The sequence below is a fragment of the Tiliqua scincoides genome, chromosome 4, assembly GCF_035046505.1.
Source record: "Tiliqua scincoides isolate rTilSci1 chromosome 4, rTilSci1.hap2, whole genome shotgun sequence".
NCBI classification, from domain to species: domain Eukaryota; kingdom Metazoa; phylum Chordata; class Lepidosauria; order Squamata; family Scincidae; genus Tiliqua; species Tiliqua scincoides.
The window spans coordinates 760508-776313 of NC_089824.1; the positions used below are offsets into that span (position 1 = coordinate 760508).

Here is a 15806-nt window from a genome sequence, read left to right on the forward strand (position 1 = left end):
GGTGATGCTGCTGTTCTTTTGTGTCCCACAAACACAACTCTTGGGGAAACAGTGTAGGTAGTGCACATCAAGCCTGTACACCCAAAGCCTTCAGAATGAGTGGGGCCTCTATGCTGCAGGCCCTGTCCTGCCACTGCTGGGCTGGTAGTGAAGGTGGAAGTAGCAGCTGAAGCAGGCCCTTGTCAAGGTCGCGGGAGGGGGAGGTGGCCCTCTTCTAGGCAGTCCAAGCCTCCCAGGACTTCCCCAGTGCTGAAAAACCGATGGCCACCACAGCCCCCACCAGATATGAGGTCCTTGCCCTCCCCATCAGCTGTTGTGGAAGGTGCCTGCAGCTTACCCTGGGCATTTCTGAACACCTTTCAAAGGCAGGGCCACTGAGAGTCCATTGCAGCCTGAGGAAAGGAGGACAGGTGATCACACTGTTAGAGAGAACAGGGGTGGGCAAGCATTTTTAAAAAAAAAAAATTTATTTTCCAAAATAAAAACAAACAAATATTAACAAACACATAACAAACACAAACTCAATACACGAAACATACCATTGGAGGGTGCAAGCAATCATATATCAATATATCTAATCAATCAATACATATCTTCCAATCTTGTTCCTCTTCTCGTTTAGCCTCTTTGTATCATTTATCTATCATATCCTGTATAATATGTATACAATACATTCATCTAAATGCCCGATCTTATACATCTACAACTTCATTTTCAACCAAGCATAGAATGGTCTCCATTGCTCTCTGTGTCAGTTTGCGCTTTTGATCCAGAATCTCTGTAAGTCTATTCATTTCCGCCACGTTCATTGTTTTCTCTATTAATTTATCTTTCATTGGAATTTTAATATCTTTCTAATATCTAACATATAAAATCCTTGCAGTAGTTAATATCATATTAACTAAATACACATCATCTATAATATCTAAGGTAACATTAAGCAAATTAACTCTGGTTTCAGCGATATCATAAATCCAACAATCTCTTGTATTGGATTCCTTACCTTTTTCCAATATACTTTGAATTTTTTTTTACATGTCCACTGAATGTGATAAAACTTCCCTTCTACACATTTACACTTCCAACAATTTTTTGATATGTTGTGATTCATTTTTACCAGTTTTACTGTTGTCATGTACCATCTATAAAACATTTTATATACATTTTCTTTAAAAATTTGTTGCTCTAATAAATTTTATATTATATTTCCAAATCTATTCCCATTGTTCTAATGTAATATTATGACCTATCCATATTTAACTATTATTTTACAATTGAAGGAAGACTTTCATTTTTGAGGTGAATTTAAGCCAATTATATTGACAGAGTAAATACTCCATCCTCTCTTAACCATCATGTTTCTTTTTACTATTCACCTCTTTTTGTCATCTTGTAGCTATCTGTGAATGCCTCTTTGCTCCTCTAGTTTCTTCCTTTCCTGATTCCTCAGTTATCTCTGAATCATCTGATTTCTTTTTTTCCAGCTCCATTTCTACACTTTTTAGTTCTTCTCAGTTCCTCTTCCTCAGTTTCTTCGTTTCTTGTCTCATCTTTCATCACTGTACTCGGAAAATTTTCTGCTTTCATTGTTGAATTTATATTATATCTCTGACTGGAATTGAAAAAACCTTCCGGGAGAAGCTATCTATATGGTATTTGCTTATGGTATTTAATTTTGCTAGATCTTTATATTCTTTTCTCTTTCTCACTCTCCATGGAACATGTCTCAGGATTTTCACTTTGCTACCCTGTACCATCCATTCCTTTTCCTGTGAGATCTTCAATATTTTATCTCTGTAAAAAGTTCTGATGAATTTCACATGGATTTCTCTTGGTAGTTCATGTTTTTTTAGATAAAAAGTGCTCACTCTTCTTGCTGAATCCAGATCCATGAGTATCTCTGTTGGCGTATCAATCCACTCTGATATTAAATCACCAATCAGATGTCGTGTATCTTCCCCTTTCTGTTCTGGTACATTTTGTATTCTCACCACCAGAGCTGCACTCTCCATCTGAATTTCCATTAAAGTTGCCTATCCATCATATTGGTTCTGTTCTATCTCCAGTATTCTAGATTGATCTTTTGTTGTCTTTTCTTCTAATTTTCTAATCTTTTGTGTATACTCATCTGCTTGGCCTTTAACAGCTTTCAGTTGCACACTAAGATCATTTAGTTGTGTACATAGCTAAAACATCCAGACTAGCTTGAACCTGCAGAAATAGATTTGAGTGCTGCTGTCCCATTGCCAGTAATTTTTCTATATTGTCTTGTATTGTCTGCTTCCAATCTTTCCTTTTCAGTTCCTCTTGTGTTAGTTTTCCCAAGCTTGACTCGAGGGCGGGAGAGCCCCTAACTTTTGCTCCTTTTCCTGTCATCCTTCTTCTTCCTCCTTATGTCTTCATTCCTGTAAAACTCAAATATCTGTTATATCACTATCAGTTACCCTTATATCACATCACATCATCAAGAAATCAACTGTTCACCCATAAAAACCAGCACAAGGAAATTTTAAGTCCTTTTTAATTTTAATTTTAATTTAATTTAAAGAACCAGGGGATATCCACTAAAATTGAGTGTTGGGAGAGTTAGAACAGATAAAAGAAAATATTTCTTTATGCAGCGTGTGGTTGGTCTGTGGAACTCTTGTGATGTGGTGATGGCGACTGGCCTGGACACCTTTAAAAGGGGATTGGACAAGTTTCTGGAGGAAAAATCCATTACGGGTTACAAGCCATGATGTGCATGTACAAACCTCATGTACAACCTCCTGATTTTAGAAATGGGCTATGTCAGAATGCCAGATGCAAGGGAGGGCACCAGAATGAGGTCTCTTGTTATCTGGTGTGCTCCCTGGGGCATTTGGTAGGCCGCTGTGAGATACAGGAAGCTGGACTAGATGGGTCTATGGCCTGATCCAGTGGGGCTGTTCTTATGTTCTTAAGTCAAATAAACCTCTGCCTTGCAATATTTTTTAAAGCCACTAGATGTCCTCAGCGTATCGTCCTCCTTCACTTGTGAAGACCTGTTCTTGTCCTTGCAATGTCTTTTTAACTCCACTATATGTCCTGATGTTCTATTCTTATTCTGTTTTGATTCTATTGCTTACTTTGGTGCCATATCAAACACATTTCCTTCCAAGAGATTATGAGAGGAATTCAGAACAATAAACCACATTTGCAAAACAAAGAAATGCAGATCTCCAGCCCTCTCCACAGGCACTCCAGGGTCTCCACAGGAAAACAAAACTGAGCGTTCCAAAGCAGAGTTTATATTCCAGAACGATTAATTTGTAATCCAACGAATTTTAGATTTGTGAAGTTAGAGTTATGCTTTCATATTTCCATTACAAGCTCAGCAAATCTGCTCCAAAGGTTCTCACACAAGCAAACAAGTGAACAGAGAAAGTCTCCCCCCTCTTTTCTCTTCCCAAAATCTGCCCCTCCTCCTCCTTCCCTCTGGCAAAAGCTTAATCAGGCAGTCAATCAATCAATGCCAGACACACACGACAGACTAACACTCACTTAGTTCTGCCACTTAGACTTTTCCTGCCTCGGGCCTCCAGCTTAGTTTCAAGATGAATCCTCACCAACACCAACATTGATGGCTGGGTTCCCTTGGAGAAAAAAAACCCCTGGCTGGACCCTTTCTCTCCGAAACCGTACACCATTTGTAGGATCGAATCTCTCCTGATCACTGATTCTTGGATCTCCTGAGACCCATGGTTTTTTGGGTGGAAATGGCATGCCTTCCCAAGAGCTTTCAAGAGCTCAGAAAAACACAGCCATTCAGTTGCCTCTGGCCCCACATCCCTGGGTGAGTAAACATTTTGACAGGAGGGCTACATCCCTCTGACTCTGTCAGAGGTGGGGGGGGGAAATTAATTTACATAAATGAAGACATTAGAGATGGAACTTACATGAATGAATTTTACTGAGCTTATTTATAATACACATGAGAACTATAATACATGAGAACTAGGAACTATTTGCCACATGCCATTTGCACAGTTGATAACAATATGCTGAGCTCACAATATAGAAATATCCCAAGATGCCCAGTTCACCCATAAGGCTCTTCTCTGACCAAAAGCCAGCATCTAGAAATCCCTCTTAGAGAACAGGCTAACTGTGGTATGTTCACAAGGGTAAACAGAAAGTCATAAATAAGAGCCATAAACAAATAAAAGGGATGCATAGAGGACCAGATCCTTTGTAATGGATATATCTGTAAACAAATTGCCGATGCGTATCGAATTGCCCTCCTGAACATCCTGAGGATCAAGATGTTGATCTGATAACCAAGCCAAATGTTTGTGGGACTGTTGGTCTGTTATTTTTCCCATGCTTGCCATGGATGTGTTTTGCTCTCTTTGTGTGCTCTTTTGTCCCCCCTCCCCTACCTAGTCTATCCTATAAAACCAGCATCATTGTAATTGTTCACGGTCTCTCCACGTGTGTGTGTGTGTGTGTTTGTGGAAGGCCCCGTTTGCAAACGAGTAAAACGTTAGAAGTCCTTTGAATTCTCCTGTCGCCTGTTTGTTTGCCTCTCCAAAAATCCAAAGAACCGTGTGTGTGTGTTCATTCGGGAACAGTTTTTGGTGCCTCGACTCGGATTGGAAGGCAAGGCTCTGCGAGGATCGAGACGAAGTCATTGCAGGGGACAGCGCACCGCCAGAAGGTAAAGTGAGTCGGCTCCCGCACCCCTTGTGTGCGTCCTGGCGCTGGGTTGTCTCTGAATCTGACCGTCTCCTTCTCCGCAAGAAAGAGCCCAGGAGAACGGAACTTCACCCGCGGAAAAGTACAGCGCGCTTAGGTGAGAATTCTCTGTGGGAACCCAGTGGGGGGACCCTGAAGTTTGAAGGGAAGTTCTGGTGTGGAGCTTCAGTGGGGAGGGTGATTGTGTTTGTATTACTGTACATACATATTGCTGATTGTGTTTGAATTACTGTACATATTTGTATATTATTGTACATTTTGCTGTGTGTGTGCGCCCATCTCCGTGGCTTCAGAGCAAGGCCATGTGGTTCTCTGCCTGACTGAGTGTTGTGTGACTGAGATACGAATGAGAATATGAGTGTGTGTGTGTGTCAAGGCAGCAAACCCCCAGGTTTTGAAGGACTGGCCATGCGTGAGTCACTGTTTTGGGCAGCCGGTCCAGCTGAGACCTGGCTCCCAGCTCCCAGCCGGACCCAGCTGAGACACAGGAGGCCAGCCTGTGTGACAATTAAGATGAGGCACTCAGAGCCTGGGCCTGAAGGAAGAAACCCTTTGAAATGCATATTGGATAACTTTGAGTCTCTGGGAAGGGGAAACCCCACCCTTCTGAATGGGCGCATTACTGGCCAACTCAGAATTTCAAAGGCCAGCAGTTGGTATTGTTGGCAACCTTCAGTCTCGGAAGACTATGGTATCGCGCTCTGGATGGTGGTTCTGGCATTTGTTGTTAACCAGATCTCACTAGTTTCAGGAAGGCATTAGACACTGGATCTTTCCTGAGTTTCAACAAGGCCCTTCTCTCCTCCAAAGTACTCAGTGTTCTGCTTGCCTGCCCCTTCCCCTCAGTGTTCATGACATCCCTCTCTTCTGTCTGCTTGGCAATTTCATATGATGTGTTCTGTCTTCCCTTGTCTGAGAGACAAGATACAATTCGCTGTCTTGTTCTTGGGTGCTCAGGATCAGGCTCATTTGAACTTAGTGTTTTTTAAGGCACTTACTACTAAGTGCATTGAAAAAGCAAACTTCTAAGCAAACTACACTGCGTGTTTGCTTAGAAACACAGCCTGCAAAACAATACATGTGCCCATTACATAGATCAGCAAAACTGAGTCAGTGAGATCCTAGGGGCCAGAATACAAGCTAAAAATGCTCAGATTGATTTAGAGAGACCCCAAAGTATAGTTTCCAGCTACAATAATAACCATGATTTGCTTCCTGCCTATTCAGGTAACTAAAAAAGACTAATTGCAGCTGCAACCAACCTAGACAATTGTCAAAAGTGTGTTTCTCTTTAAATACAACCTTTAATCATTCTTAATAACTTTTGGATTTCACAGGTGTGCAATGTAGGAAGTCTGTGTGTTCCCCCTCCCCAAAAGAAGGGAAAGCTGGAGAACCCCTCCTAGCCTTTGTGCCTCAAGGCATGCACAGGGTGCAAAATAGTAGCCAAAAAAAGGAAAGCCTCTAATGCCTAACTTTGCGATGCTATCTTTTGTTTTAACCCTTTTTGTTTCAGCAACAAGTAAAGAAAAAGAAGACAGCATTTGCCCTCCAGAGGACAAATTTACTTAATCTCATTTCCTTTACAGGATCTAAGCCCTGACGCCTATATCTGTATATATTTTAGTTTGGTTTAATACTAATCAAGTATTTCTTTTTCTAATGGAAAGATTGTCATGACAAATTCTTTTAATTCTACTTATGTTCTCTGCTTATATACATATAAATACTAAAATGTTCTATATGTTTGTTGGATGTGTGTGTGTGGTATGAAAGAAGCGCTTTGTCTGTCTTTGTTCTTGTTTGTTTTTGACTTATAGTGAAGTCTATCTGAAGCCCACATGACTTCCTTTCTGTAATAGGCCTGATATTCGTTGCAACAATTTTTATTATTTTTGTATATTGAGCTCATTACCATTTTTGGTACCATGGTTCCTTTTTTCTGTTTTTAAACATGTAAGAGTACTCTTATCAAATGTACTTTATTTTCACACAAACCCCCCCTCATCCAAGAGGAAGGGAACATGAAGAATAACCCTAAGGTAATTGGACAAAACGTTTTGTTCCATCAATGATGAATATGTTCAAGGGTTACAGTCCCTCAGCAAATAATCTCTTAATGTTAAGATTTCACTCCATTGTAAAAACTATTGTGGTACAATTAATATTTTGCATTCTCTTAATTCTACGTATATGTTAAGAAAAAAAAAAGAGGGAGAAAGAGAGAAAAGCGAAGAGGAATGAGCTGTGCAAGTGTTTGCAGAACCAACTTGAGTCCTCCTTGAAGGAAAAACCCAGGTTCTCTCCAGCTCCCAGGGAATCAAAACAGTTGTGAATAAGAAAAGAAACAAAAGCAAAAGTTGGGAAAAAAAAATCAGATTTGGCTGACTGTAGCGTGTAAAGCTCATGATGTGTTCCAGTTTTCCTCTGTCTTAATGGTAAGAAATTGCACTCAATCAGAGGTAGCCCTGGACAACTGGTTTACTTTCTCTGTGGAGAATGTGTTAAAACACCTAACCTTTTGTGCTCAACAAGAATGTAAGCAAAGTCAACACAGTGTCTTTCTGCTACTGTATTTGTACTGTATTTGTATTTTTGTACTGTTATTACCTCTTCTCTAGTTCCTACAGCAAACCAACCAACAAGCAGGCCATGTACAGAGTTCTGTAACAACACCAGCCCTTTAAGGTTGAACAGTCCAAGAAAAAGAGAGAGAGAGAGAAAATGGAATCAAGAGCCACATGGCCTGACCAACGGAACTTTGAGCTAAGAGAAACTGACTGAAGTAAAAGTACCAGACATAGCCAATAGTGGGAGGGGCCAAATCACGCAATTGTATTTCGAGGAGGTTAGATAAAAATACAGGAAGCCCCCTTCCCCAAAAATATGTATTGTTGTTTATTGTCTGTTGTAAATCAATGTCTGTGTGCAGGTTTAAAGCTAGCAAATTGCCTCTATTCCAATACTGCACTCCCTGAACTGCTATTCTCACAATGTTTTAAGTTTCCTATGTTTAGTAAATTGTTGCATCTTATCTTTGTTTGAGACCAAAGCAACTAAAAGAGTCTGAAGTAGGTGCAGTATCTGAATGTCTGATATCAACAGGAGTGTCTAGATAAAGGAGGGTGAGAAAACAAAGAAAGGACCTAAACATCTAAGATCAAGTTAACTAAAAAGTTGTGGTAACAAGTATCAAAAATAACTTTAATTTATTCCAAGTGCTAATAGCCATGCTGGTTGTGTTTAACTGTTTGAATGTAGGGACACAACTAAATAAGCCTCTGTCACTAACCTGTATTATGTTCCAACAAAATGTCCAGCATTGTGTCTGTGACCACATGAGAAACAGCCCCCTGGATCAGGCCATAGGCCCATCTGGTCCAGCTTCTTGTATCTCACAGCGGCTCCGCCGGATGCCCCAGGGAGCACACCTAGTGGCAAGAGACTTGCAACCTGGTGCCCTCCCTTGCATCTGGCATAGCCCATTTCTAGGGTCGGGGGGGTGCACATGCACATGATGGCTTGTGGCCCGTGATGGATTTTCCTCCAGAAACTTGTCCGGTCCCCTTTTGAAGGCATCCAGGCCGGATGCCGTCACCACATCCTGTGGTGGGGAGTTCCACAGACCTACCACACATGGAGTGAACAAATATTTTCTTTTGTCTATCCTATCTCTCCCCACACTCAATTTTGAGTGGATGTCCCCTGGTTCTGGTGTTATGTGAGAGTGCACGGAGAGCATCTCTCTGTCCACTTTGTCCTCCCCATGCATGATTTTGTATGTCTCAATCATGTTTCCCCTCAGGTGTCTCTTTGCTGGGCTAAGGGAGCTCAGGCGCTGTGGCCATTCCTCATAGGGGAGGTGCCCCAGCCCAGCAATCACCTTAGTGATCTTTTGTACCTTTTCCATTTCCAATATCTCCTTTTGAGATGTCTCAAATGTGTTCCAACGCAGAGAAAGTGTACCCTGAAATGCACTGCTTAAGAAACCACATTGACCCCTTGAGTATGTGTTTTGCTTTGCTAACTTTTCTTTTCTGCTTTATACTCAGAAATCATGAGGGCTTTACCATTATCATCTGCAGTGAGCTCCCAAAGCAGGGTCAGTGCAGCTAACTCCAACCAACACATCCACTGGACAAGCTCACGCAAGTCCAGCGCTACATGGACCTAACTTCCAACCAATGTTGGTTCAGACCTGAAGACGGTTCCTGCCTGTGCTCCTCTGGACTGAGACAAATGGTGGAGGCAACTTGGCTGTGAAAGAGACCAGACCTCTTTTCCTCAGCCTGTGTGCACCCACTGAAAGAAGCGAGGGCAAGATCGAAGATACACCGGTCCCTCGCCATACACCCCCAGATGGAGATTCAACACGGGAGGTACCAACTTGTCAGGTCCCTGACTACGCACAACATCGCCTAGAAGACAGCTGCTGGAAGATGAACACCTTGCTCACCTGATGCTGAAAGATATGTTGGAGATGGACCTGCTGAAGGGACTCACAGCAGATAAATAATGAGCTGTTATGAGCATGTATGATTTCTTTGGATGAAGTTGTTTTAATGTAGCATTTTTATTTTCTATTCATTCTATTATTTTCCATTCTATCTTCAGTTTGTGTTTGCTTTCCTGAATGTAATTCCAGTAACTTCTGTATTTTGTACCAAAACTTTGGATTATGCCTGTATTTCGCATTAATTTAGGTAAACCTCACTTAAAAGTTGCTAGACAGGCTCTGGCACCAAAGAGCTAATATGCATTTTAGCTGACACTGCTGGCCCAGTTTACCTGCATCCTGGGTGATTAAGGGAATTCCCTCCATTCATACCCTGACTTTCACATTTATCTCCAAACATTCTGCCTACATGTAAGCAACCTTTCAATATCCTTAAAAACTAAGAGAGTTTGGCTAGCAAATAGTTACTCTCCTGAGCACCCAAACATAGAGTCACTCTCCAGCGTGTACAGGCTGCTCACAGACCAGACACCCAGACAAGTAGCTATGTTTGCACTTTAAATTCACTCTTTGCCCTTGTGTATTCAGAATGCTCTGTAGAAAGTGAACTAAAACTACACCACCCTGGTATACCTAAAAGTGGTCTGGATTTATGATTCCTATCAAAGTAAAATGTGTGTTGATGTATTTTTTGTTTTGTTCAGCCCAAGTTTACCAAGCTAATTTGACTTTCTGTTTACCTTGTTGTTTATCAGGAGGGAAACTGATAACAATATGCTGAGCTCACAATATAGAAATATCCCAAGATGCCCAGTTCACCCATAAGGCTCTTCTCTGACCAAAAGCCAGCATCTAGAAATCCCTCTTAGAGAACAGGCTAACTGTGGTATGTTCACAAGGGTAAACAGAAAGTCATAAATAAGAGCCATAAACAAATAAAAGGGATGCATAGAGGACCAGATCCTTTGTAATGGATATATCTGTAAACAAATTGCCGATGCGTATCGAATTGCCCTCCTGAACATCCTGAGGATCAAGATGTTGATCTGATAACCAAGCCAAATGTTTGTGGGACTGTTGGTCTGTTATTTTTCCCATGCTTGCCATGGATGTGTTTTGCTCTCTTTGTGTGCTCTTTTGTCCCCCCTCCCCTACCTAGTCTATCCTATAAAACCAGCATCATTGTAATTGTTCACGGTCTCTCCACGTGTGTGTGTGTGTGTTTGTGGAAGGCCCCGTTTGCAAACGAGTAAAACGTTAGAAGTCCTTTGAATTCTCCTGTCGCCTGTTTGTTTGCCTCTCCAAAAATCCAAAGAACCGTGTGTGTGTGTTCATTCGGGAACACAGTGAAAGCATACAGATCAAGCCAGGAATACATAAGTTGTTCAGAGGCAATTGGTGGGTAACCTATTTTTGCCCAGCCCACTGGTGTACACAGTTGATCCTTGTTGAGTATATGTAATGCTGGGGAGAAATGGCTTATAATACCCTGGGGAAAGCAAAAAACACACGGAGACTATAAAAGGCCTTGCTCTAACTTGCCCTATTGCAGTCACAGGCCAGTGTGGGCTCCAACAGTGTCCAATGGGCCAGAGGCTCATTGGAGACTGGGAGCTCCCTGTGGGCCAGATTGGGGGTCCCCAGGGGCCACAAATGGCCCGCGGACTGGGGTTTGCCCACCCCAGGAACAGAAAAGTTCAGCGACAAGCGGTGGAAGTGAGGAAGGGCCAAAGCCGGGTGCAGACGTGTTGCCCTGCAGTCCCTCCGCTGAGTAAGCTGCTCCGAAGGGCGGCTGCTTTGGAACCACCAGAGCTGGAGGGAGTCCTTGTGATCCTGGGTCAGCCAGAGCCCGTGTGTGCAAAGGGCCGGCTTGTGCGGGGCAGCTCTGAGCAGCAGAGGCCTGGGTTGGCCTCTGGGCAGGACGTGTGGTCGGTGGGGAGGCAGCTGAGGCAGAGCCTCCCCGCCGTGGGAGCCCCCCAAGCGCCCGCCACCCATGCGCTTTGCCGGTCTTCTGTCTGCGTGCGCGTGGGTGGTGGGCGCGTGGGGGCCTCCCACGGCGGCGCCCGCACTTTTCGAAGGACTCCCGTGGGGAGGCTCTGCCTCCCCCGCCTCCCCCACCACACGCCCCTGCTGCTCTAGGTCCTCGTGGTCCTCCAGGTCCCCAGACTGCCAGCGAGGGGACGGCCAGAGCGCCGGAAGAGGATGGCCGTGTGGGCCCGCCTCTTCCGGCGCGCGCAGGGCCTTGTGGGCGCGGGGCGCCCGGTTCCCCTCCCCACCCGTCCAAGATGGCGGCGGTGTCGGCGGCGCGGAGCCTGGCGCGTTCGCGGGGGGCCCTCCTGCGGCCGTCCCCGCCCGGGGGGCCCCGCCCGCGGGTAAGAGCACCGCCCGCCGGCCCCGCCCGCGCCCCCGGCCCCCGCCCGCCCCCGCCAGCCGCCCCCGCGGCTCAAGGTCACGGCCCGGTCACCTCGCGCCGGGCCGCCGCAGGCTCCTGCTCTGCCCTCCGCGGCCGGGCAGGCGGCGCGACCGGGCGGCCTCCTCCGGGGGCTCCGAGGCCGCGTCCCGCGCACGCCGTCCTGCGAGGGAGCCCTGGAAGCCGGGGGGGCTCCGCCGCGCGGGACTGGCTCCGATCCGACCGGGAGACGGGCCGCCCCGGCCCTCTGCAGACCGAGGAGCCCGGCTTGGCCCGCAGCCTGCCGCGCCGTGTTCGGGCTGCTCCTCCTCCTGCCACCCCCGTCTTGATGTCGCCCTCAGCGGCCTCCGCAGCGCAGCTGTCTTGAGAAGCTGGCGAGGCCCCCTGCCGGCGGAGGGTGGAGGCAGGTGAGGCAGAGCCTCCCACCTGTCCTTCCAAATGCGCTTTGCCCGGGGCTGAGCTGCTTGAGCACTGTGCAGGGCAGGGACAGTGCTTTTCGAAGGACCGATGGGGAGGCTCTGCCTCACCTCACAAACCACGCAACTAGGTGCCTCCCAGGCCGGCGGGGAGACTCTGCCTCACCTCCTCCCCACCCACCGCACGTCCATGCTGTGGGCCGCAGTGTTTGTCGTGCACCAGCGTCCTGGAGAGAGACGGAGGGTCCCTTGAAAGCTCTTCCCGGATGTGTGCGCCAAGAGAGCGTTTCCCGCAACTTGGGCGGCCCTTCACCCTGTTTCTCTTCGTGCACCACGTGACCTTGACTTGCTCTTATAGACTGACATGCAACTCCTGTTAGGTGAACTGCGGGTCGTGTGTTGGTGGTTGTTTCAGGTGTTACAGGATCCAGCTAATTTTTGCCTCTGTTGTGAGCCACCCAGAAACCCCTTCCTCTAAGAAAAAAATCCTCTGACTGCCCTGCTAGTCCCTGCATGTGGAGTGTCCCTCAGTCCCTTTCTTGTCCTTTCTTCTAGGCCAACATGGTCTCTCTGGCAGGCATGACCCGAGGCAAGAAGATGGCCCTGACTGCATTGGGTGTTCTGACAGCAGGCGGAGCGGGCCTGGCCTTGGCTCTCCACACAGCAGTAAGTGCCGGGGAGCTGGAGCTGCATCCACCCAACTTCCCTTGGAGCCACAATGGTATGCTGTCTTCCCTGGATCACAGCAGGTGTGTATCGGGGGGGGGCCCCTCTGGCCTCTTTCTGGGTATTATGGCATCCCACTGTTACTTCTGCAGCCTGTTGCGTAGCCTTGGCAGGGAAGTGGTGTGAGCTGTGGGGATGTTTCCTCTCTAGATTACTGAGTTCAACGCCATAAAGAAGGGGCTCCTCATCTTTCCCATTGCCATAACACCTTCTCTTCAGAGGGGTGCAGATGGGAGTTCTTGGACTCTTAGTGGACTGTTGCCCAGCTTGATATTGCCTCTCTGACACTTCTCTCATCCACCCTTTCCTGTCTGTAGCAAGTTAAGATCTTTTTCTCTGCCCTGGTGTCTTCCTCCCTCTATCCAAGCCAGTACAGACATCCCCAGGTATCTGTGGATCTTGTATCCATGGGCCCCTGTGCGCCCATTTACTTATCTGGAAATGGGGACCCTGTACTTACTGTGCTGTGAAGCTCTTCTCTCTCTTCTACTGCAATCTGTTATCAAACATTAGAGGAGGAATGAGAGAAGCAATCAGCTTCTGAGGCATGCTGAGAGAACAGTAACAGGAAACAGGAAGCTTCTGTATTCTGGCCGTCTTCCTCCTCCAGCGTTCCAGCTGACAGCTTCTCACTTTCCTATCTAGCATTCTATAACAAGCTGCAACAGAAGAGTGCTTGGCGCCACTGAAGGCATAGGGCCCCCTTCTATCCAGAGTTTTGGTGTCTGCAGAGGTGGTGTAAAGGGACTGTATCCCATGCAATTATGAGGGGATGCCTGCAATTGCCTTCCAAAACCATCTTTTTCCATCTCATTCACACAGATCACTGGTTCCCAATCTGTGGTCCACAAGACCCTGAGATGTGGTTCACAAGGTCTCAGGAAAAAACCACTTTTGATTACTTCCACTATCTTGCCAAGCAACCACTCCCACATGAACCACTAGAGAGGGCAGAGAACAGTCTGTCTGCAACTAGTACTTAAGTACTGGCTATGGGTGGTTCATTCTTCCTCTCTGGTAGTCTGAGGGGGAGTGCTCACTTGGGAGATGCTGCCACACGAATCACAAGAGGGTGGAGACACTGAAGACTGCGGCTGTGGGTGGTCTGTTCTCCACCCTCTCCAGTGGTCCACGGGGCAGTGCTTACTAGGGAAATGCTTCCCCATGGACCACCAGAGAGCACCACCAGCACACCACTGAACAGGAGTTGTGGTCTTGGATCTCAGTGGATGTGTCCTGGTGCCTACTGTGGCAGCCATGCCCAACTGCCCACTTTCCTCCTTGTCCCTTGCAAAAGAAGGGGGAGCCTCACTGACATCCCGCTTCTCTTGTCTCCAGTGTCCGGCGTGGCTACCAAGTGTACAAGCAGGTTTGCTCAGCTTGCCATAGCATGGAGTACTTGGCCTTCCGTAACCTCATTGGTGTTTCCCACACGGAAACTGAAGCAAAAGCCTTGGCTGAGGAGGTAGGTGTGGTCTGCGGGGGGGGGGGATTTGAGCCTGGTGTTGCCACGGGTGGCAAGAAGAGACTCTTTAGCTCCCCTTGTGTGATTAGAACCCAAGCCTGGGTTCTGAGTTTTCTGGCTGAGGGAGAAGTGAATTCTTGTGGGAGGCTGTACTGCAGGGGACAACAGCCTGCTCAGCGGGGGCGGTGCCAGGCCTGGGACTGCGGCTTGAGTTGGGCTTGTTCCACATCAGGTCGAGGTGCAGGATGGGCCCGACGAGAATGGAGAGATGTTCATGCGGCCTGGCAAACTCTCGGACTACTTCCCCAAGCCCTACCCCAACCCCGAGGCGGCAAGGGCAGCAAATAATGGGGCGCTGCCCCCTGACCTCAGCTATATCGTCAATGCCAGGTAACCTGGCCGGGACTGTTGTGTGGGAGTGAGGCAGGACGCGCACTGAGCTCTGGCAAGGTAGCATTGCAGGAGCCGGTGGGTGCCTGCTGCTTGCTCTGTGCTGGGCACGCCTGCAGCCTGTGGTCTGAGGGCTCCGCAAGCCTGAGGCTCTTGCTTCTGTTTCAGGCATGGGGGTGAGGACTACGTATTTTCCCTCCTGACTGGTTATTGTGACCCGCCTGGGGGTGTGGCGCTTCGAGAGGGGCTATACTACAATCCCTTCTTCCCTGGGCAGGCTATCGGCATGGCTCCTCCAATCTACAATGAGATCCTAGAGTTTGAGGATGGTAAGTGGGTTGGGCAGGACTCCCCTTCTTGCCCCTGGGCCTGCATGGGTGCAGCCATAAGGGTGGCTGTTCTGCCCCCTTGTGGACACACATGTGCTGTCCTTTCTGTAGGCACCCCTGCCACCATGTCGCAGATCGCCAAGGACGTTTGCACCTTCTTGCGATGGGCAGCCGAGCCAGAACATGACCACCGCAAGCGGATGGGCCTAAAGGTCTGTGGCGACCTCTTGGAGAACACAGGCTTTGCTGGGAGGGGCAGGGGTTCCCAGGGCCCTGGCTGGGTCATGCTGTGTTGACAGCTGGATTACTCCAAGGGCGTTCCACAGAAAAGCCTGCCTCCTTCCCACCCCACCGACCCAAAGGGCCAGGCCTCTAGCTGTACAGCTGCAGTGCAAAGGCTTGGTCCCTGTGCCTGGTTCTCATGTCAGGGCGGGGTTGCCTAGTCTGTCCAATTGTGGCCTTGTCGTCCTCCTCCCTGGTCTCCTGTTGCCATGTGTCACCTTCCTCATGAAAGAGGGGCTGATAGCTGCTCTCTCTCCAGGTGCTGCTGATTGGGGGCCTCCTGGTGCCCCTTATCTACTACTTGAAACGGCACAAGTGGTCAGTTATGAAAAGCAGGAAGCTGGCGTACCGGCCTCCCAAGTGACACGTGCAAGTGGAGTGGATGCCTCTCTCTTCTGCCTGAATAGCTGCCTCTGCCCTGGAATGTATGTACAGGCTGGCAGGTACTCGGCCCCCGTGCGCCTGCCGTTATTTAATGTCTCTCCATTCAGGCATTAATGTCTCTCCATTCAGTCACCCATGAAGCCTTGGGAAGAGGACCTTGGGACATGGGAGTGGCTGGCACCAAATAAACACGTTTCTTCAATCAGAAACAGGTCCCTGGTGTCTGTTTTGG

The 15806-nt window shown here is 47.5% G+C and overlaps 1 protein-coding gene across 1 annotated transcript; it reads left to right on the plus strand.

The window, feature by feature from the left end:
• The first annotated feature begins 11427 nt into the window (after positions 1 to 11427).
• On the plus strand, positions 11428 to 15783 carry CYC1 (cytochrome c1). Its single transcript, XM_066626390.1, has 7 exons — positions 11428 to 11544; positions 12554 to 12747; positions 14063 to 14189; positions 14422 to 14579; positions 14748 to 14908; positions 15020 to 15120; positions 15450 to 15783. The coding sequence occupies exons 1-7, from the start codon at positions 11458 to 11460 to the stop codon at positions 15552 to 15554; spliced, it is 933 nt and encodes a 310-aa protein (XP_066482487.1). The 5' UTR covers positions 11428 to 11457; the 3' UTR covers positions 15555 to 15783.
• Positions 15784 to 15806: the final 23 nt, after the last annotated feature.

What these genes read in the sequence shown, in the direction of transcription:
- CYC1 (XM_066626390.1), top strand. Translation starts at nt 11,458, where the DNA reads ATGGCGGCGGTGTCGGCGGCGCGGAGCCTGGCGCGTTCGCGGGGGGCC. An exon ending in TCTTCCCTGGATCACAGCAG is followed by an intron (nt 12,748 to 14,062) that starts GTGTGTATCGGG and finishes TCTTGTCTCCAG; the next exon opens with TGTCCGGCGTGGCTACCAAG. An exon ending in GCAAGCGGATGGGCCTAAAG is followed by an intron (nt 15,121 to 15,449) that starts GTCTGTGGCGAC and finishes CTCTCTCTCCAG; the next exon opens with GTGCTGCTGATTGGGGGCCT.